Source organism: Cyanistes caeruleus, unplaced genomic scaffold (genome assembly GCF_971803275.1).
Source record: "Cyanistes caeruleus unplaced genomic scaffold, bCyaCae1.hap1.1 HAP1_SCAFFOLD_149, whole genome shotgun sequence".
Lineage (NCBI taxonomy): Eukaryota > Metazoa > Chordata > Aves > Passeriformes > Paridae > Cyanistes > Cyanistes caeruleus.
In genome coordinates this window covers 116,719-137,293 of record NW_028255943.1, presented here as the reverse complement: position 1 = coordinate 137,293, position 20,575 = coordinate 116,719, and the positions used below count along the sequence as shown (strand labels likewise).

General features: G+C 49.7%; 1 protein-coding gene across 1 annotated transcript; it reads right to left on the bottom strand.

The window, feature by feature from the left end:
* Positions 1–155: 155 nt before the first annotated feature.
* LOC147645878 (maestro heat-like repeat-containing protein family member 7) lies at positions 156–6,288 on the bottom strand. The gene is made up of 16 exons (XM_086874159.1): positions 5,646–6,288; positions 5,388–5,546; positions 5,054–5,118; positions 4,795–4,944; positions 4,457–4,605; positions 4,005–4,152; positions 3,568–3,755; positions 3,341–3,478; positions 2,949–3,063; positions 2,638–2,775; positions 2,248–2,424; positions 1,956–2,111; positions 1,696–1,797; positions 1,223–1,325; positions 886–942; positions 156–595 (listed from the first exon to the last, which is right to left on the bottom strand). Exons 1-16 carry the CDS (start codon positions 5,767–5,769, stop codon positions 396–398), a joined length of 2,169 nt encoding a protein of 722 aa, XP_086730285.1. The 5' UTR covers positions 5,770–6,288; the 3' UTR covers positions 156–395.
* Positions 6,289–20,575: the final 14,287 nt, after the last annotated feature.

Below are 20,575 nucleotides of genomic sequence, written 5' to 3'. Positions count from 1 at the left end.
GCTTCAGCACAACCACCAAAGGCCAAGGGGCTTCTGGCCATTTCCCCTGCGCCACTGCACGCCCCGGCAGGTTGCTGAACACAAGAACCCTTTTCCCTCTCTTCCCCTATGCCCCACACACCCTGGGCAGCAAAAGAAAGGTCTCGGGACTCTTGTGGTTTATAACATATCCTATATTATTTACATACTAGATGGAAACGAAACGAAGAAAAGAACAATCTCTATGAAAAAAAAAATAACAAATGGCCCATGTGGCCCCAGAAGATAGAGCCTCTCAGCCCTAACATATCCTATACTATTTACATACTAAAAAGAAAAAAATAGAAGAAAACAATTCTTATGAAATAAAAAATCCCGGCTGGCCCAGGTGGCCCCAGCAAACAGAACGTCCCATATCAGCCTTGAGCACATCTGCAGCAGCGCAGCCAGCCCAGGCCCGACAGACGAGGCCGTGTCCTCCATGCCCTGAGGATTTGGTCTTGCATCCTCTGGAGAATGGAGTAACGGGCACTCTGGATGGCCCGGAGGACATACAGCGTTTCAAGTGCCAGGTCTGACACGGCACCGCTTCTGTCCTCTGTCAGGCGTTCGAGGGCTGCAAGAGAGACAAACAGAGCCACGGTCACACCCCAGAGCTGTGGGGGCCCAGCGAGAGCCCCCTGCCAGGGCCATGCCAGCCGGCTCTTGCCTTGGCCAGGAGGGAGCAGGGACCAAGGGGGTCAGCCCGAAGCTGCTGGCCACAAATGCCCCACGTGGCCCTGAAATCTCACTGTGCTCTGCCCATGCCGCCCCTCACCGGGACAGGGAGCAGAGCCCTCCACAGCCAGGCCAGGGCTTGCAGCTGCCCCCGACAGCCACCGCTGTCAGCCCGCTGCCCTGGCTCACCTCTGCACAACACCTGGAGCTCTGCGTGCTGCCCCCTCAGCTGCTCCCCGGCCATCCCTGAGAACACAGAGCCTGTCAGGGTCCCAGCAGCACAGCTCCCTGCCAGCGGCGCTGCCAGCCCTGTGGCCACACGGCCTCCTGCCCCGGCAGGGCTCAGTCCGAGCCCTTGCCGCACCCTGACTCAGCCCAAGGGCACGGCTGCCAGAGGCCGGCAGCAGCAGCCCCGAGGACAGCCGGGGCTCCAGGGCGCCGGGCCCGGGTGCCGCTGCCGGGGCAGCAGCCGGGGCTGGGGCCGAGCTGCGGCGGGGCGGGGAGGGAGCCCGGGCTCGGGACTCACCGATGACCCTGATGGCCGCCGCTCGCAGGGTCTCCTGTGGGTCCTGCAGGTACTGCAGGGCCCGACGCAGGTGCTCGGCCAAGGGGATCCTGTGGTCGGCCAGCTGGAGAGAGCGGCAGGAGGGAAGGGTTGGCGCGGGCTCTGTCCCTCGGCCGGGCGCTGCTGCCTGCGGCCAGCCCCGGCCTCCCGTGCCCGGCCAGCCCTGAGGCCCGGCCAGCAGCCGCTGGCGCCGGGCTCTGGAGGGGGCAGAGGGCCGGCTGCTGCCCGGGGAGCCGCGGTGCCGGCCCGGCCCGCAGCCCCGCTGGGCCGGGGCTCCATCGGCACCCGGCTCGGGGCCACAGGGGGCTGGAGAAGAAGCCGTGCGGCCCCCGGCTGCAGCAGAGGGCAGAGGCACAGCTGCCAGCCCCACACACTGAGCACCGGGGCCAGGGGGCTTCTCTAGTCTGAGGCTGGCACTTGCAGGCCGCCCTTACCACGAGCTTGGCAAACTTCCACAGCTTCTCCTTCCTCACAGCTTTTTCTAGGTCTGACCTCTTCAGGAAGTCAGCCGCGCGAAGGAGCGTTGTCCGAGAGGCCTGGGAAGCAGCAGAGAGCCGCAAATGGCCCCACAAGGCAGGGCACAGGAGTGTCCCAGTGCCAAGGGCTGGAGGAGGCTGCAGCCTGCAAGCCTGCGTCAGGGCAGGAGGCAGCTGAGCCCCCTGCCAAGGCGCAGCAGCAGCCCAGGAGTCCTCACCTCTGCCACATGCCGATTCTCGTCTTGGCAGTGGAAAAAGAGTGGGAGCAGGCTCTGGTACACTCGTTCCTTCAGGGGCTTTCTTCCTTCTTCTTCTGCTGAAGACATCACCCTTCGAAGGAGAAACATGGAGAGCAGCTGCACTTGGCTATCAGGCTGTATGAAAGGAAGGAAGGAAAAATGACCTCATCATTGGCTTCTTGTGGCCCACATTGGCGCAGGCCTGCAAATGCACAGGGCACAAAGTGTCCGGGCAGCAGGCAGTGGCCGTGGCTGGGGCACAGAGCCTTACATTGTCCAGGAGTTTCAGGAGCGGCTCAGCCAGCTGCAGGGCCCTGCGCCAGGATATTGGGGTGTCTTCATCTATGAAAATATAGCTCAGGAGAGCAATGCTCATCCTGGCCACGTCACTGTCCAAGTCCCACAGGAGGTGCACTAGTCTTCCTGTCAGGCTCTGAATTCTTTCGGCCTGTGCAGAACACAAGGGTGTGAAAGCCCGGGCAGCTGCCGCAGGGCCCAGAGGCCAAAGGGCTGTCCCAAAGCACTCGGGCAGCTGAAGCAGGAGGCAGGAGAGCTGCGAGGAGCTGCCTCAGCGCCCAAGGCAAAGGCCAGCCAAGGCCAAGTGACAGCATTGCCCAGCCTCATGCTGCCCACACGGCTTCAGCTGCTGCCCCCTTCTCACCATGGAGGGACGGTCCTTTAGCAGGAGGAGAGCCCTGAGCACCTGGTGATGCATCTCTGTGGAGTTGTACCACAGGTACTTATACAAGATCTCCATTAGGCTGTCACCACAGTCACTCAAGTCCAGGCAATCTAGGAGCTGAAAGGCACAGGGCAGTGAGAGGGGAGCCGGCCGGCAGGAGCCTGGAAGTGCGCAGGGCTGGGCCCAGGCAGCAGCACAGGGCGGCGGGTGCCATCCCAGGCAGTTGTGGCTATGGCAGGGGACAGGGCTGGCAGGGAGCTGAGCGAGGTAGTGCTGGCCATCAGGCTCACCTCCACAAGGAATGCCATGGCAGAGACATCCCAGTGTGGCAACGGTTTGCTGAGCACCTCAAGCAGGTAGCTTAAGATGCCTTTACACAAGTGGGCAGATGCACGGCGCATTACCCTGGAAGGCGGAAAATGGCAGAAAGAGTCTCAGCAAGGGTGCGAAAAACCTCTCCCAGGACTGATGGACACAGTTGTCCTATTGCCCCAGAACCCTGTGAGGGTATTTGGGCCCTTCAGATGTGGCTGCTCCTGGGCACCCTCCTCTCACAGCCTTTTGCAGTCTCCTTGGCCATCCCTCAGTGACGAGGCCCTCAGGCCCATGGCCATGGGGACTGTGGGGGGCATCCCGGGCAGGGGGCACAAATGTCAGAGGCAGTGGGTAGAAGGGGGCTCACCTGGCCAGCAGACCCATGGCATAGTGGTGGGTGTCAGCACAGAGCAGCGTGTCCCAGCCACACTTGCGTTCCATTGCCACCACCACATGCTCCAAGTGGAGACTGCAGAGCAGGGCCTTCAGGGTCTGCACTGCAAACCTGTGTGCACAGCAAAGCCCAGGTGACGCTGGGAGCGCTGGCTCTGAGGCTGGGGAAGTGGCAGGGACAGGAGGAGTGGCATGGAGCACCTGTTAGGGCTGGTGGAGAGGCCGTGTTGCTCCTGGCATTCCTTCCAGAAGGTATGGACGTCCTCTGTCATATACAAAGTACTGAAGTACGTTTGGAAGAGGAGATGCACAAAGAGGCGGGGGAAATAGACTGTGAGGATCTGTGGGCAACAGGGCCCCTGGAGGATCTTCCACATCACCAGAGTTGCCTGCAGAGGACAAAGCAGCCCGAGACAGCGCTCAGTGCCGGGGCGTCCGTGTGGCAGGGCCTGAGCGTGGCAGGGAGAGGCCAGGGGAGACGCAGGGGGAGCAGCGGGCCTGGTGGCCCTGAAGCTGCCCCTAGGCCAGGTTTGTGGCCAGTGCCTGAAGCAGGGAGATGCAGTGGGGGAAGGAGGCAACAGAGTTGCTGGAGAGGCGGCCGGCCTTGCGGTGAGCAAAGGCCAGCTCCCGAAACTCACAGTCAGGGAAAAGACAGCCGTCTTGTCCCCATCAGAGGTGCCCAGGTTTTTCTGCGGCCAGCTCCCCACCACATTGATGAGGAGCGGTGTCACTTCCTCTGAAATCCAGGGCGAGAGCAAGATGGTCGTCCACATGGCCATAGCAGCTCTGCGGGGTCAGACACATCACCGTGGGCTGGGCAGCAACGGGGAGCTGAGCTGGCCACCAGCTCTGCCTGTGCCCACTGCCCCTGAGCGGCAGCAGCAGCCAGGCAGCCCAGCCCTGTGGGGACAGGCCCCTGAGGGGCAGGCTGGGAGCACGGCAGCGGGCTCGGGGGCCGACTTTGTAGCAAGGCTGGCAAAGGGAGCAGCCAGAGGGCCCTGGAAGTCTGTGTTGCTCACAGCCCTGGGCCGGGCTGTACAGGGTGATGGGCTGGGGAGCCCTGAGGCCTCGGGGCAGCTGGGCCCCATACCTGTCACACGTTGGGGCCACCCGCAGGAGAGTGATGGCCACATCATCGGGCTCTGCCTCAGCCACTTGCATCAGGGCCCAGTCCATCCTGTGCTCAGCAGCCTCATTGGCCATGAGCCACTGGTGGATGTACCTCACCACGCCGGGCACCTGGAGAAGGCACAGGGAGACTTGGAATGCTAGCAGAGGGAGTCAGCAATGTGCCCAGCTTCTTCCCCAGACAAGTGCTTCTCTTCCAGCACGCTGCCATGGCCTCAAAAGCTTCAAGTGAGCAGCAGGCATGGCTTGGGAAAGCCAAGCAATTGCTGGAGGATCAAAGGCTGGCCACAGGCTGCTTACTTGCTCTGGATTGAAAAGAGCCGACTCTACAAGCAGATCCAGCTGGGCAGCGCTGCTCTGTTCTACCAAGACCTCTGAGGATGCCTTGACCTCAGTGTCCATGGGACTGGTCTCTTCCTTGCCAATTCTCGTGATGAATTGGTAAAGAAACTGTAGGAGAAGGGCAGGAAGGCAGGGAAGTTGCATGGAGTGCTCCAAGTGCGGTGCTGGGCTGAGCAGTGCCAGCAGGCCCAGCGCAGGTGGGGATGGCTGCAGGTACCTGCGCTGCTCTGCGGAAGCGGCCACGGGCGGTGTCCTGCTCTTGTGTGCCGTCCATGGCTGCATCTGGCAAAGAGCAGCCAGAGCTGAGGGGCTGCGGGAGAGGCCGGAGAGCACAGCCCAGCCCTGCGTTCCCCAGGCAGGGACAGTCCCGGGATGCCCCAGGGGATGCAGCACGGCCACTGCTGCGGGGGCAGCCCCAGCCCCTTTTTTGTGCTGTCCATGGGTGTGTGTCCACAGGACAGTGTGGGATGGGATGAGATGGGATGCAATGGGATGGGATGGGGCCAAGATGGCCGCAGGCACCAGCCCTGTGGCCCAGCTCTGCCACTCACCCTCCTCCAGCGGCTGCAACTGCTGCACCTCTTCGGTCTCTGGTGCTGGGGCAGCTCCAGGGCCTTCTTCCTTGACCTCCTCCTCCTCCTCCTCCACCCAGGCCAGCTTGGGCACTCTTGGTGGTCGCTGCTCCCTGTCTTCTTTCGGACTCTCCAATCCTTTCCATAGGAACAGCACCAGGGGATGGCATGGCATGGAATGGGATGGGGCCAAGCTGGCAACAGGCACTAGCCCTAAGGCCGAGCTCTGCAACTCACCCTCCTGTGGTGCCTGGAACTCCTGCACTTCTTCAGACTCCTGTGCCAGGACAGCTCCAGAGCCTTCTTCTTCCTGCTCCTCAAGCCAGGCCAACTTGGGCACTCTTGGGGGTCGCTGCTCCATGGCAGTGACTGGATTTATGGCTGCTTGCAGGAGAGATGGCTCGGAAAAGCTCAGACTCAGCAAGTCCTGCAGTCGTGCCTGGAAGGCACCTGCAAGACTCAAGTCCTGGCAAGATTGCAAGACAGCGAGTCCTGCACTTGGGTCTTGAAGGCTCCTGCCACAAGGACAGGAGGCTCCTGGACAGGGATTGTGGTCTGGTCTCAAGGGCAGAGACTGCAGGGATGGGCGACACCTCGGAAAAGCTCCGGGTCACCAAGTCCCACGGTCTGCCCTCAAGAGAACCTTAAGAAGGAAGGCTCAGCAAGGCCACAGGTCAGCAAGACCTGTGGTCTGGCCTCGAGGTCACCTGTAGTAATAGTGCTTCAGAAAAGCTCCAGGTCCGACACAAAGGAGTGCGCTGTGCGGGGGCTCCTCACAGCACCGCTCTGGCGCGTCCTGACCCGTCGCGTGCACCGAGCACTGTGGCGTGGCCCTGTCACCGCCAGCTCCTATGTCAGCACGTGTCACAAAGGGCCCTTTGACATCTGCTCCCGTTGCCACCATCCCACGGTGACCGTGCTGCAGCGTGTCACAAAGGGCCCTTGCACACCCTGCCCTCCGCCCTGGGGCCGCCCCCATCCCCCCCCAAGTGGCCCAGCTTGGAAGGAATCCCTTGTCCAAAGTGTCTAAGACAGCCTGACGGGATCTTTAGGAACAGCTTGTTAGAAATGAAATGGAGGCAAATTGATCAATAAGAATTTCATTGAAAACTTTGTAAAATTTACTCATGGATGTTATAAATACACAAAAAAAAGGATATATAAGAAAAGGTTTTTATTAATTATAGCAAGCCAGCAATACGCAAAGTCGGCGTCGGGCGGCAGGGAGGAGGAGGAGAAACCTCTTCCCACAGAGCTGCCGCCGCTTCCCGCTTCCGTGTCTGTCCTTTTATTTGTTTCGGCCTCCTGGTGATGTGGCTTTCCTCCGGCGTTTCTGACCATGCGTCTCTGGTCATTAGATGATCTTTCTCTGCCCTCTTGTGGTCGTAGAAAGGGAGGCTTCAAGTCTTCTTCACTCCTGTTCCATTGACCTTTTCTCACAGTTTCTCTCTCCAAGTTTATCTTGTCCTAGTGTTCCAGGAATTTCTGCTAGGCTGTTATTAATTATGCCAACTTCAGCGAGTTAGTGGCCTTCAAACCCCTTTCTCAACTTTATATCTAAAGTACAATTTCGCAAAGCATTCTATCATATCTATATATTTAGGCGAACAAAAGAGCTTCTATCTATCACAATGGAAATGTCTCGGTGTTGAGAGACAGGTGTCTGCTAGGGAGGGCAGGAGCCTCCCTTGGAATGAAAAATGTAGACCCCCTCCCTCCGAATTATGATAATCCTGAAATCAAGGGGCTCTCAGGCAGAGATCTGGGGATAGGAATAACAGTTTTTTACTAATATTTATAACCAGGCAAACAAACAACAATAACTACAGCGATAGCAAGAAAACAGAGCCAGGGACCCCGTGACAGCGTTCTGGACTGAGACGGGAAAGGATGGAGGAGAGGCTTTGTTTCACAAACCCCCTCGGGTTGGCAGTCAGTGCTGGTGCTCCTGCAGGGCTCTGAGGAACACTCAGGTGGAACAGCAGGGATGAGCTGAGATCCCGGGCCAGTGGCTGAGGTGGATCAGCAGCTCCGTGGCGGTGGCTGGCACTGCCACACGTTCCGGCAGGACAGGGAGTGCGAGGCCACCAATGAAGAGGGAAGAAGGAGAAGAAGCAGCAGCTCCATCTGGGTGATGGCGAAATTCCCTTCTCCCCACCACAACAGCTCTGCACCCAAAGTGTTCTTCTCCGAAGCTGAAGAAGCCACCAAACTGTCCCCACCCTCCCCTTTTCCTGCCCCCTTCCCCCCCTGGGCCCAGCCAAACTCTTTGTTTTTCCTCAAGCACCCACCAGGTACCCGCAGTTAAGTTTTCCCTGCAAGTCATGAGTAAAAATTCCACAGGCAAGCCAGAACTAAATAGAAAATAAAGGACACGTAACCCCCAACACCTGTAAGTTGTATCTTGAGAGTCAGCCAGGATCTTTGTTTGCCAGAAACACCTCTGAAGTTTAATCAAGGCATTAGTAATCAAAATTATTTTGAAAATTTAAAGATCAAAGTAGCCAAAATACTCAATGTAACTAATTGCTGGGTATGTTCTCAGCTCAGGTTGGGAGGAATGGGGTTCCCTCGGAGGGCTCACCCTGTGGGGTGGCCAAAACTCTGTCAATGGGCTCTGACTTGTAACGGATCCAGTGCAGGGACACTGACAGAAAACTGTGCTGTGGAACACAGGAATGCAATTATCAGTTTTACAGGATTGACTGAGATTTCCCTTCCGGAGAAACCAAGCCCTGTTCTAGTTGGAGGCCACAATGTGAAAGGATTTCTGTGCTTTACCATCACAAGCTTACTCATTCTTTTTCCTCACCCTCATTCACGTTAGGAACAATAATTCTGTTGTCCATGGAGCTGGCACCTTTTGAATTCCAGAATAATGTCCCCAAGGTCCTTTGCTGTTCAGCTTTACCCCGCTGTCTGTGGCTAACAAGGCTTGCTGGGGTCCTTTCCCCTTCGGCTGGAGAGGTGCTGGGTCCCAGTCCCTGAGGGACAGCCAGGCTCTTGTCTGGAATTGGTGTGGAAGTCCCTCAGGGTCACATCAGCCTTCACATGGAGCCCCGTGGATCTGAGCATTTTCCAAAGGGGCCGTTGGGGCAAACAGGGAGATTTGGTCTGGCAGGGTCTGTAAAACAATATCCCATCCCATCGACTTGTTCTGGCAGAGAACACTTGGCTGCAGGGACATATTCCCATTGTTCCTGCCCAGGTCTCAGGATTCAAACAGTGTTGTCTTTGCCCAGAGCTGTTCCTTCAGCTGGCTTGGGAGGGCCATTTGGCCTCTGGACCCACACTCTGGCTCCTTTATTAGGACTGCTGGGTCCAAACTCTTTTTATCCACAAATGGAGACAATTTGAAGTGGATATCCTTTCTTCACAATTATTTTTTAAATGGTGATATCAATATTTCTTCTACCTTGTCATGGGGTTGAACAATCAAATCTTGTTCACTATTGTTTAACAGACTTACTTCAATTTCTCCTTGATAATCTGCATCAATTCCTCCTCCCGTGACATGAACCCTTTGCAAGGCCAAGCTCCAGTGAGCAGTTATCAAACCAAAGTGTCCTGGAGGAATCTGAATTCTTATTCCTGTATTTTAAACTGTCATTTGCTTCTGATTTCTCCTAATGAATTCCAGTGCATGAAGGTCCAGCCCTGCAGCCTCTGGGGTGGCCCTGGCAGGGGCCATCACAGCCAGAACAATTTCCCAGGCAGTCCAAGTCTCACTGTCCATGGCTGTGTTTGCAAATTGGGTGCAGCCGTGCACACCCAGGGGTTTCCATTTCCCAGTGGGCGCATTGTTAAGGGCATGGAGCCCATCTGGGAGATGGGTTCTCCACCGGGACAGGTTCCCATCTCCTCATTTTATCAACTGCTCTTTTAACAATTGTTCAACCAATCCTGTAGCTTGTAGATAGTGTGATACATGAAAAACCCAGCAGTCTTAATCACTGTGTTTTTCACAGGAACAGACAAAGCATTCCACATCACAGCATCACCAAACCCTATAAAAATTGCCAGTTTTATCCCTTCCTCCTTTATTCCTTGTATACAATTCACAAAGTTCACCGTTGACATTTGGGTCTTTGCTAGTCCTTTTTTGTAGGGTATTTTAGTGTTACAGTGAGCAGCCAAAGCTAACAAATTGAAATTGTCAGCATTATTTCACATTATCGATTTTTAGTTATATATATAAATATATATTATTGTGTTGTTATAATTATTGTTGTTATTGCTATTGTTATTATTATTTTACTTGGACAAACAAACCTGAGCTAAAGACTAAAACCCTCTTCTGTCACTCCACGTGGGAGCATTCCGAAAACAAATGTTCCTTCTGTTGGTGCTGTTAACAAAATCCCTCCTTGTCTTCCCAAACCCATGAGTTCTTTTCCTTTTTCCATATGCAATGTTTGGATGCATTTTAAGACATCCAGCGGTTCAGCCTCTTTTAACCGACTGCCCCACTGCTCGCACGGTGCTCCGACCTCAGCCCCACTCCAGAGCCAGCGAACTCTGGGGAGAGCTTCCCTTCTGGGAATTACAGATGGGACTGATTCCTTACATTTACATTTTAAAAGTGACATTTTGTTGTGATCTGGCTAGACTTTGCCAGTTTTGTTTCAGCAGCGGGCAGAGTCAGCACCAAAGGCACAAACACCACCTGAAGGAATCAGTGTCACTAACTGCAGCTCCAAGCAGCAAAGGATGACAAAAGGAGCAGCTCAGCAATGAATCCAATCATCAGTGCCAAAGATTGCCTGCAGGGATTAACAAAGATCCAGCACCAGTTCCCCTCAGACTTTGCCATCCCCAGATCCACCCATCAGCTGGGGAAGCTGTCACAGCCAAGGGCTGGAGAGCCACTCCAGACACTGGGAATTGCTGCAGGTGCCTCCAGCCACAGGTGAGGCTCCAACCCCGCTGTGAGAGAGGGCCAAGCTTTGATAGTGCTGAATAAACAAACTGACAGCACTTCTGGTGTGGGAACATCTGGTTTCATCCTCCTCTTGGTTCCCTACAGAAGCCTGGCCAGGCCTCAAGGAGGAACCAAGGGAGTCAACCCTGACCATACACCCCAAACAAGGCCAGATGTTGGATTTCATGGCCTTGTCTGGCTTTTAAACACAGAAAGGTCAATCCATGTTTCATTGATGAGTGGATACATCTATCACAGCGTTCATGACCATGAATATTTCAGTAATGAGCAGATGGACAGATAACCTTTGGCTGGAAGGTTCTCCAGAGATCACCTTTGGCTCAGGGCCTGTTGTTCAGGCCTCACTCAGGGCCTGTTGTGCAGACCTTGGCACTTCAGAAACGAGGGTTAGTGGGGGGCTTGACACTGCTGGGTGACTGGCTGGACTGGATGAGCTCAGAGGTCTTTTCCAGCAGAATGCATTCTATAATACCAGGATTCTATCTGCTGCATTCAGCTAGGTCCATTACTTAGCAGCATTACTTTAGTCCAAAAGCCCCCTCTTGCTCAGCTCTTGTGGCCTGAGACTTCAGCTCCTTCAGCTCCCGGTGCTGAGCTGCTCAAGCTGAAGGAGACCACTCGGAGAGAAGAATAAGTTCATTCAATTCCTTCTGGGACACGGAGAGGGGAAATGTGAAAACAGGAGCATTGTTTGGTGTGGCCTCCTCTCTGCCCTTCACACCTTTCAGTGCTTTGACCCAGCCAAGAGCTTTCTCCAGGATTCAATGAAGCAGCTGTTCCTGCTCCCAGCTCTGGCTCTTCCCAGTCTCTGACCTTGACTGGTTTTGTTCCTCTTGCTGTGCCCTCTGTTCCCCCAGGGGGCTGCCCCAGACTGAGGGATCAGATGCAGGCACTGCTGCTGCTCCCTCGGGACCAGCCCCAGTTTGGTTGTTGCTGTCAGTGCCAGCAGAAGCCGTGGCTGGAGCAGCGGGTGCTGACAGTGGCCCAAGGCCCGGGGCTGGAGGGGTCCCTGGGCTGGGGCTGGGAGGGAGCTGCCCCTTGTTCTCCCTCTGCCTCCCGCAGAGCTGGGCCGGGCACAAGTGGGGCAGCAGAGCCAACAGGGAGCCTGCGAGTCTCTTGCAGCCGTGCCTGCTCAGAGTTTGGCCTTGGAGCTTCAGGTGGGCAAAGGCAGCTGCTCTGCTCCCTCTGCGTGTGCCCGTGTTCAGCACTGCTGCTCCATCAGTCTGTGCCCAGCAACGGGGAAAAGCCTCAGCCCTGCAGGGCCAGGAGCTGCCGGGCTCTGCCTGAGCAGCTCAGCCAGCGGGAAGGGAGCTGCTCCACACGGGAACCAGGAGCAAAGGACATGCCTTTTCTAGGACATGTTTTCTGTAAAAAAAACCAACAAAAACAACAAAAGCAAACAAACAACAACAAAAAATAAACCAAAAAATATGAAAGATAAAAATTACCCCCAAATGTGTAGTGAAAAATCTTCTATAACACTGGAGTAAGAAAGAGGTAACTGATCTTTTGAAAAAGAGAACTCAGCTTTGATTTTAGTTCTTAGTTTGTACCCGTGCTAGTGAAAAGGATCCATTAGCTGCCTTCCTTGAGAGATTTTATGGATGTTTTCCAATATTAAGATATTTTACACTGCAGTTAAAGGAATAGAAAATTGAAATACATGTTCTTCATGACTGTGTCTTGAGTGTAAAAATTTTGCAGTTTGGAACTTGGACCTAAATGATGAGTTCGGCGGGAGAAATGCAGCACTCAATATGAATGATCAGCAAGTCTCATTTATTGGTAACTCTGCAACCACTTATATAGCATCAATAATTAGGCTCATACAAAGTGTAAAAGCAAGCTCATTATTGGATATTTTTATTTAAGGTCAACTCCACCTAATTCCACATTCCTGTGATCGTTCTTCTATGCTGAATTCACATTCTTCTGATCACAGCGTCCTGTTCTCTGTTAACAGTTATCACTAAGACCTTCCTGACCTTGCAACATCTCACACCAACTGTACTCTATTGTCTCATTCTTTCCCAGCTAACTGCTGCATGGGAACATGACCTTTGCTCTCTAGCCATTCCTCTACAATTCCCCTGTTTTCTTTTTGTACTAACAAAACTGTAGAAGTAGCCCTTTTCATCATGTTTTGCAAGCATTGCAGTATGCAAGGAATAAACAGTAGCACAATCACAATGATCAATATAACAACAATTGCCATTTGTGCCAAATATTTTAACCATCCTGTGAGACCTAGGGATTGAAACCATTCCTCTAATGGATTTGTTTCCATGGTTAATATTTTCATATTGTTCTGTAGTTGTCGGAGATGAGCATGAATAGACACTGAATGGTCAGAAATATTCATGCAACACATTCCATCAAAGTCTTCACAGCCATGGCCCTGTGCTAATAGTAAAAAATCAATAGCAGCTCTATTCTGCAATACAGCATGCCTAACACTCTTCATTTCCGAAAGCAAATCAGAGAAAACCTTTGATGTAATATTAAACTGTTTTCCTGTCCAACATGCCAGTCGTCGTAACTGTGTTAAGGCTTGAGCACTAGATACTCCAGGTGTAAAAAGAGATGACACAATCACTGTAGGACGTTCCCAAAGTTCAACCTGATCCTTGCATTCTGGCCCCAATTGGAACACACTTCTCTTTGTTCGTTACCTGATTCTATTGGCTCCTCATAGTTGCTGTATAGTGGGTGCAAACAATGTCAATTTCCCAAAATAACAAGGCCCTCCATAAATGTTTGCTGGCAGTCCTTGCCATGCACGATGTCCACAGATTAGAAAAATACCAGGTGGTAATTGCAGAGGTGAACTGCTAGAATTTACCTTGTGAGACCAATTGCCACAGTATGCATCATTATTCTGCAAATACAGCAAATTTTGTGGAGAAATATTTGTACCATTTGGCCCATGAGACCTTTTTGCATGATTGTTCCTAGCCCAATTGACAAAAGTTAAACAATAATTGCTAGGGGCTGAGCCTAACAGTCTTAACTCTCGTGGCTCTGACCCGGTAACATTTAAACCTGTAGCAATGTACCAAATTTGAGCACCAATGGGATTTGCTGGGATTAAACCTGTGTCACAAATATTGATCGTGAATCTACCTGATGGAATTTCACATGTTTTGTTTGCTTCCTTGGGCATTTTCCAATTCTTTGTCCATTTTTTAAACATTGTGGCATTGAGTGAATCATCTAAAGGTGCACCCACTAAACAAGTTCGAAAAGGATCTGAAGGGGTGGCCATTGAAAGGCAAAAATTATCCTGTCTAGTTTGATTAGCCCACGTTACCCACGTATTTTGTCTCTCTTCCATGTCAATCAAAAACCCTTCATTTCCCTTTATCATGGTAAACCACCATAACAACCTGATCAGAGGTAGTCCTTTAAGAACCTTAAAAAGATTGTGGCAGTTCAGCCAGCATCTTGGCTGGATCCCATGTGAGATCTTGCTTCCCTTTTCTGTTACCCCTCTGCCTTGCCCGTCGATTCGGTTGCTTCGAACCACCGGCTGTTCCATCTTCTCAGCAGCAGGGATAACTTTCAGGGAAAGACCCTTTCTCTCGAGACTGCCGTTTTAAGAATTGCTCCCAATTTTTATTTTTTACCCCTGGAATATCACACCTGACCTGTGTAAGTGTTTTATAACAGTGTATTGTGGTTATTTCAATAATATACGGCAAAGGGGTATTAGGATGATAACAATAATTTTCTGGATTTATCACAAAAGCAAAAATCTCTCACCATCTATCAGATCCTTTTCAAATTGTCCTGTTTGCACATCTTCCTGTAATGCAACCTCAGTGAAATTTCTTTCAAAGTTGTAACACTCTGTACAAATCCCTCTTGGGGATCGACCCCACTTAGAATGTGTCCACCACTTTTCTTTACACACCTTACAAATGTAACATACAAAAGGATAACATTCACACTCTGGTACTGTACACAAGATTTGCATGTGAGAGTCCATCAGATCCCGTCTCTATGTTGCTGGCAGAGAGCGAGAAGTATCTGCAGAATTTTCTGGATCAGCTGAAGGTAAATCCCTGGGATCAGCAGGTTTAGTCCATCGGCTCGGCACCCAGACAGGCCCTGTGGGGGTAGACACACAAAGATAACCACGTCCCCAATACAGTACCTTGCTGGGACCTCCCCACAGTCCTGTTTTTGGATCTTTATAGACCAATCGGTTTGCCCTAGCATTTCTTTCTCCTAAACCCACATCCCATTTGTGACTACAAATATGGATAATAGCAAAGGCAGCAGTCCTCAACTTTACTGCTCTTTGAAGCTGCAAAAACAGTTCATATAAACGAGGATTTTTTACTTCCTTTATGTCTGCTTTTTCAATACGTTCACTCACTCCTGCAACATATAAAGAATCAGTTACCACATTAACAGGACCCTTAAACTGCACCAAAACCCAAACAACAGCGACTAATTCCAGAGTTTGTAATGTGTCCTCCTTTTGAGCTGGAATAATGTGATGATTCCATTGTCCTTCTGAATTTTGCCATGTAGCAGCAGCTGTGCGAGATTTCTTTCCAGCATCAGTGAACACCGTTGATGCCCCTGGTAACAGCAAAATGATTGTTTGGGCTTTTCAATCCAATTCTGCTGGCCTATCCATCGTAGTGGTATTTGAGGCACCTCCTCAGTACTGACCACACTGCTGTTGTCAAGCAATGCTTCTTGCAGTGTGGAGCTGTGAATTAAATACCAGTCTAAAGTGTCCTTTTTTATTGGTATCTGAATTACAGCTGGATCTGCACCCATAATTTGTCACAATCACTTCTACCTTTGTTTTATTAAATCTGCTAAAATTTCAATTTTTTGAATTAAGGTATGTCTCTGTTGTAGTGGTGGCAACAACCACTCTAGTACCCATATCTCCCCTGTTTTCTTTTGTTGCTGTGTTAAAGCACCGATGAGATGTTGAGGTCCAAACCATACAGTAAAGTTAATGTCGAAGTCTGGATCTCGCCTACGAACAACACCTGTCTGGATACCGTCCATTATTTTATTGAGAGCTTCTTCTTGTTCACTGGTGACCTGTATAGGTGCTGTAGGATCAGTACCTTTCAACAAAGGTCATAAGGGTTGTAAAAGTTCATTAGAAATACTCACAACAGGTTTAAGGCATTGCAAATCCCCCAGCAATCGCTGAGCATCATGAACAGTATGAAGTGACGTGTTCAATGACAGTTTCTGAGGGGCAACATACTGCTCAGTTAAAGTCCCCCCGAGATATTTCCATGGGGATGACTGCTGTATTTTCTCAGGTGCAACAGTCACTCCATTCTGAAGTAGTTGTGTTTGAATGTCTTTAACTTGTTAATCTGCAAAAGGTTGTGACTGAGCAAAAAGAACGTCATCCATATAGTGATAAATAATAGTTGTAGGCCACTGAACACGTAGTGGTTGCAAAGCATTATCAACATAAAGCTGGCACAAGGTAGGAGAATTACGCATACCCTGTGGTAAAACTGTCCATTCAAATCTCTTGTCTGGTTCTGCTCGATTTAATGAGGGCAAGGTAAAAGCAAATCTGCAAGTATCCTGTTCATGCAGTGAGATAGTGTAAAAACAATCCTTTAAATCAATTATTAACAAGGGCCAATCTTTTGGCAACATTGCAGGATTGGGCAAAGCAGATTGCAGTGCCCCCATTGGCTCCATTTGTTCATTTACTGCACGTAAGTCATGCAGCAATCGATATTTTCCAGATTTTTTTTTTATAACAAAAATAGGGGCATTCCAAGGACTTGTTGACAACTTTAAATGTCCTTGTTGATATTGTTCCAGCACTAATAGATGAGCTTGTTGCAGACTTTCCCTTTTTAAAGGCCACTGTTCAACCCATACTGGTTCCTGAATTATCCATTTACGTGGGAGTGGGAAAGTCCAAACAATGGCCTCTATTCTAAAGGGTGCTCATTGGTCAAAATAACACCAAGTTGGGACAAAATATCTCGCCCTATTAGACATTGAACCTTGTCTGGTAATGGAACAATTGACAAAACAGAATTGATGACCTTCCCATCTAATTGTATCTGGATTTGTGGAGACCTTTTTGCCAAAGTTAAGCCTCCCACCCGTGTAACAGTAACCATACTGGACAACAAAGGCCATTCCTGGGGCCAATACTGTGGAGCAACAATACTTGAGTCTGTCCCAGTATCCAATAGTCCTTCTAATTGGTGGGATTCTCCGTTATAATTGGGAACAACTTTTCGCTTGGGTCGAGTGTTTAAGCCCAGGGTAAGCAATGTAAGTCCTCCTGTAGAACCAAATCCACCTGTACCCTGTAATTGATTTTTCAGTGGTGTCAATTGATGGGTATATTGTGGTACTGGCACCAGTTGTGCAATTCGCTGTCCCTTATCAATTCTGACTGGTGGTGCCAGTGTATATGCCATGATATATATTTCACCAGAATAGTCCACATCAATTACTCCAGGTAAAATAAACAGTCCCATTAGACTAGCAGATGAATGTCCCAACACTATTGCGCCCACAGCTTTTCCATTTATTATCACTGGTCCCATAATTCCCATGGGAATCTTGTAGGGCTGAGATGTCAATAAATCCACAGTCACTGAGGCTGCCAGGTGTCGTGGTTTTAAACCAGTAAGTAAAAAATTACTTATTTCTTGTTGTGAGATATGGATTAGAACAAGAGCAAAACAGGCTTAAAACTTAAAAAGAATAAAGACAGTTTATTAACAAACTACAAGAATAAGAACACCAGAATAAACTTTCAGAAAACCCCCTTATCTTCAACATCTTAACTATTCTTCTGTACACATGACAACATAGAGACAAATAACTTTAGGACTTTGGTGGTTAAAAACAGTCTTAATTCTTGCTACAGTCTTTTCATCAGTCTTTGTAGAGAAACAGAAGTCTCTTTCTGTTAACTTACGGAGTTTCTCACAAGAAAACTATTTTTTGTCATAGTTTTCTATTTCTCTAATGCCTGCTGCCCAGAAATCTGTCATTAGATCTTCTCCTCCCATTTCACATCTCTCCGAGGTGTGTATTGGTCACTGAGCTTAGGGATTTTATTTTTAAGGATAAGTCATTCAAAGGCAGAAGTCTTCTTCATCTGTCTCTGTGAGCCTTCCTGGAAAACAGTTTTCTCTTTGCCCCCCAAAGCTTCAAAATCTTCACTCAACTCAATTCCAGCAACTCACAGTATCACAAGTACTCTCTGTCTTTTGCTCAAAAGTTACACTTTGAATACTCTATTCTTCCCAACACTCATCATGAATTAAAGGAGTCTTTTTATACTATTATTGTCTATCTCCATAGCTTTAACAGAAAGATATTTCAGCTGTAAAGCATCTCCTTATTCTCTCTTTCTTATTTAAACTTAACTCTTTTCTTCACTGTTTTTGGTGGTTCTATGATGTCTTCTCTATGTTGATTGTCTCTCTCTGTTTTTCTGAGAAAAGGAGTAATCTGTATGTTTATCCAGGTAGTAAAAGAATTAAAAGCTTTAGGAAAACTGCAAGAGTTCATGGTGTTAAGTTTCAGTCTAGCAGCTAAAACTGAAAACCAAGCTTGGCTGACGAGCGCTGCTTCTCTTCCCTCTCCCCTCCTCCACCCCGCGGCCTTGTTGGCCTGGAGAGGGAGGGAGGAGGCTGAGACAGAGCCTTGTTACCTCCTCAGAAGCCGGAAACCTAAGAGAATAAGAGAATTCTGTCTGTACTTCTTAAGGGGGTGTTTACAAGTTGAATTCACTTTTTAATAGTCAGATCTGCTGTCAATTCTTGGAAATGACTCATAATTGGTCAGGAGGAAAAACTCCCATCAGCCACTAGCAGCTTCAACTTCTCTTCTTTCTAAGCTGTCTTAAAAGTAAAGCTACCCTATGACAGCTCTCTTGTTCTCTTTGGTTTCTGGCTTCTGACGAGGTAACAGGCTCTGTCTCGGCCTCCTCCCCCCTCCAGGCCGGACAAGGCCGCAGAGGGCGGGGGGGGAGAAACGGAGCCGGCCGGCCTGGCTTGGTTTGCAGTTTCTGCTGCTGGACTGAAACCTGACACCATCAACATCTGCAGCTTTCCAAGACTTTAACTCTTTTACTACCTGGATAAAACGTACAGATTACTCCTTTTTCCCAGAGAGACAGAGAGAGACAGACAATCAACATAAAGACGACATCATAAAACCATCAAAAACTGTGATGAAAGGAGTTAAGTTTTAGATGCGGAAGAGAGAATAAGGAGATGCTTTAATTAAACTGAAATATTTTTCTGTTAAAGCTATGGAGATGGACAATAGTGTTCTGAAAAAGAGCTCCTTTAATTCATGACAGAGTATATTGGGAGGAATGGAGTGTTCAAAGTGTGGAATTTGAGCAAATAGTGAAGTGATTGTGATGCTGTGAGATACTGAAACAGAGGGAGAAGTAATAGTTGAAGATTTGTGGCCTTTTGAGAGGCAAAGAGAAAACTTCTCTTTCCAGGGAGGCTCACAGAGACAGATGAAGAGAACTTTTGCCTTTGAATAACTCATCCTTAAAAATGACATCCCAAGACTCATTTGACCCATAACACACCTCAGAGTGATGTGAAATGGGAGGAGTGAACTGCTGACAGATTTTTTCCAGGCAGCTGGCATCAGAGAAATAGAAAACTATAACAGAAATGGTTTTCTTGCGAAAACTCCATAGATTAGCAGAAGACTTCTGTTTCTCTACAAAGCTGATGAAAAGACTCTAGCAGTAATTGGGAGTGTTTTAAACACCAAAGTTCCAAGTTTTTTGTCTCTATGTTTTCATGTGAACAAAGGAATGGTTGGGTAGTGGGGGAGAAAGAGGTTTTCTGGAAGTTATTCTGGTTTTCTTATTCTTGTAGTTCTGTTAAAAAGCTTTCTTTATTCCTTTTAAGTCTCTTTTGCTCTTGTTCTAATGTATATCTCACAGCAAGAAATAAGTAAGTTTTCTTGTAATTTTTTAGCTACTGCTTTAAAACCATGACATTTATTTGGTGCGTTGGCTGGGAAATGAAATTAGCAAATCTAAACCACAACATTGTGCTGCACCCCAGGGCCAGGCTCTGCCTCTCTTTGCTCTGGCTGCTGCTTCCAAGCTGTCCTCTGTGATTTGGATTTGCAAGCCACCTCTCTGACCAGCTTCCACTTTGCTTGAAAAATTCAGCACCATGTTGGGGGCTGAACAAGTCCCAGAGCTGGGGAGAAGGATTTGAGATGCAATTTGCATCCCAGAGTTGTTACAGTGGGGAAAATGTCCCATCCCTCCTGTGCCTGGAGCTGCTAATCTTGTTGCAAATATTGAAAACCTCTTTAGCTTCTCTCATTCTACCTAAATTTGATGACTGCTTTGATTTCACACCTCTTTCATGCAGGTTTTTCCTCTGTCCTTGGCTAGAATTGTCAGGCCTGAGAAATTTTGTTGAGCCTTGGGACAGCTCCCATCATCACTCCCTGCTCCTAATGCTGCTTTGAATTCTCTTGGGAATGTGAGCATGAGGGAAACTGGGGGGACTTTAGTGAGAGGAAAAGTGAGGCACAGAGGCTGAAGTGCAAATGCAGAGTGTGCAGGGTCAGCACAGTCTGCAGTGCTGTGGGGATTTGGGCCATGCAAACAGATGTTTCTTCTCTGGGAATGGCTGATTCCTTTGGTGTGTCTCCTCCTGAAATTGCTGTGCACCAGGGCTGGTGCCGGAGCTGCAGCAGCACAAAGTTGCCAGGGAGCCGTGTGGGAGCCAGTGGGAATCATTTCTTTGCTGCTTTGGATGAAAAGTTGTGACATGAATCTCAGTGTCAGGGAGGTGCCACGTTCATGCTGCTGCAGTGCCCACACACGGTGTCTGGAGACAGCTCAGGAGAAAAGGAAGAAAAGCCAGGATGAAATCCCATGTGCTACTGAACTCTATCAGAAAGTGCTTGGAGTGAAGTGTGTGAAGTGACTGGGGAGAGCTGGATAGAAAGGACAGCTCTGAGCAGTGTGTGGTACATCATGACATCCTTGCAGTGATCTTTGCACAGAGATGAAAAAGTATCAGTTTGCATGGTCTGAATCTGTGGGTCTGGAAATTCTGTGTGTTGCACAAGCTGTGCTGAGCTCACCTGGCTCTGAAATAGCTGAAATATCATCTCTGCACCTTAGGCAGGAAGAGCATCAGAGTTGTGAAGAGATGAATAAAAATCAGTCGTAACCCAGAAGCAAACCTTGGCAATA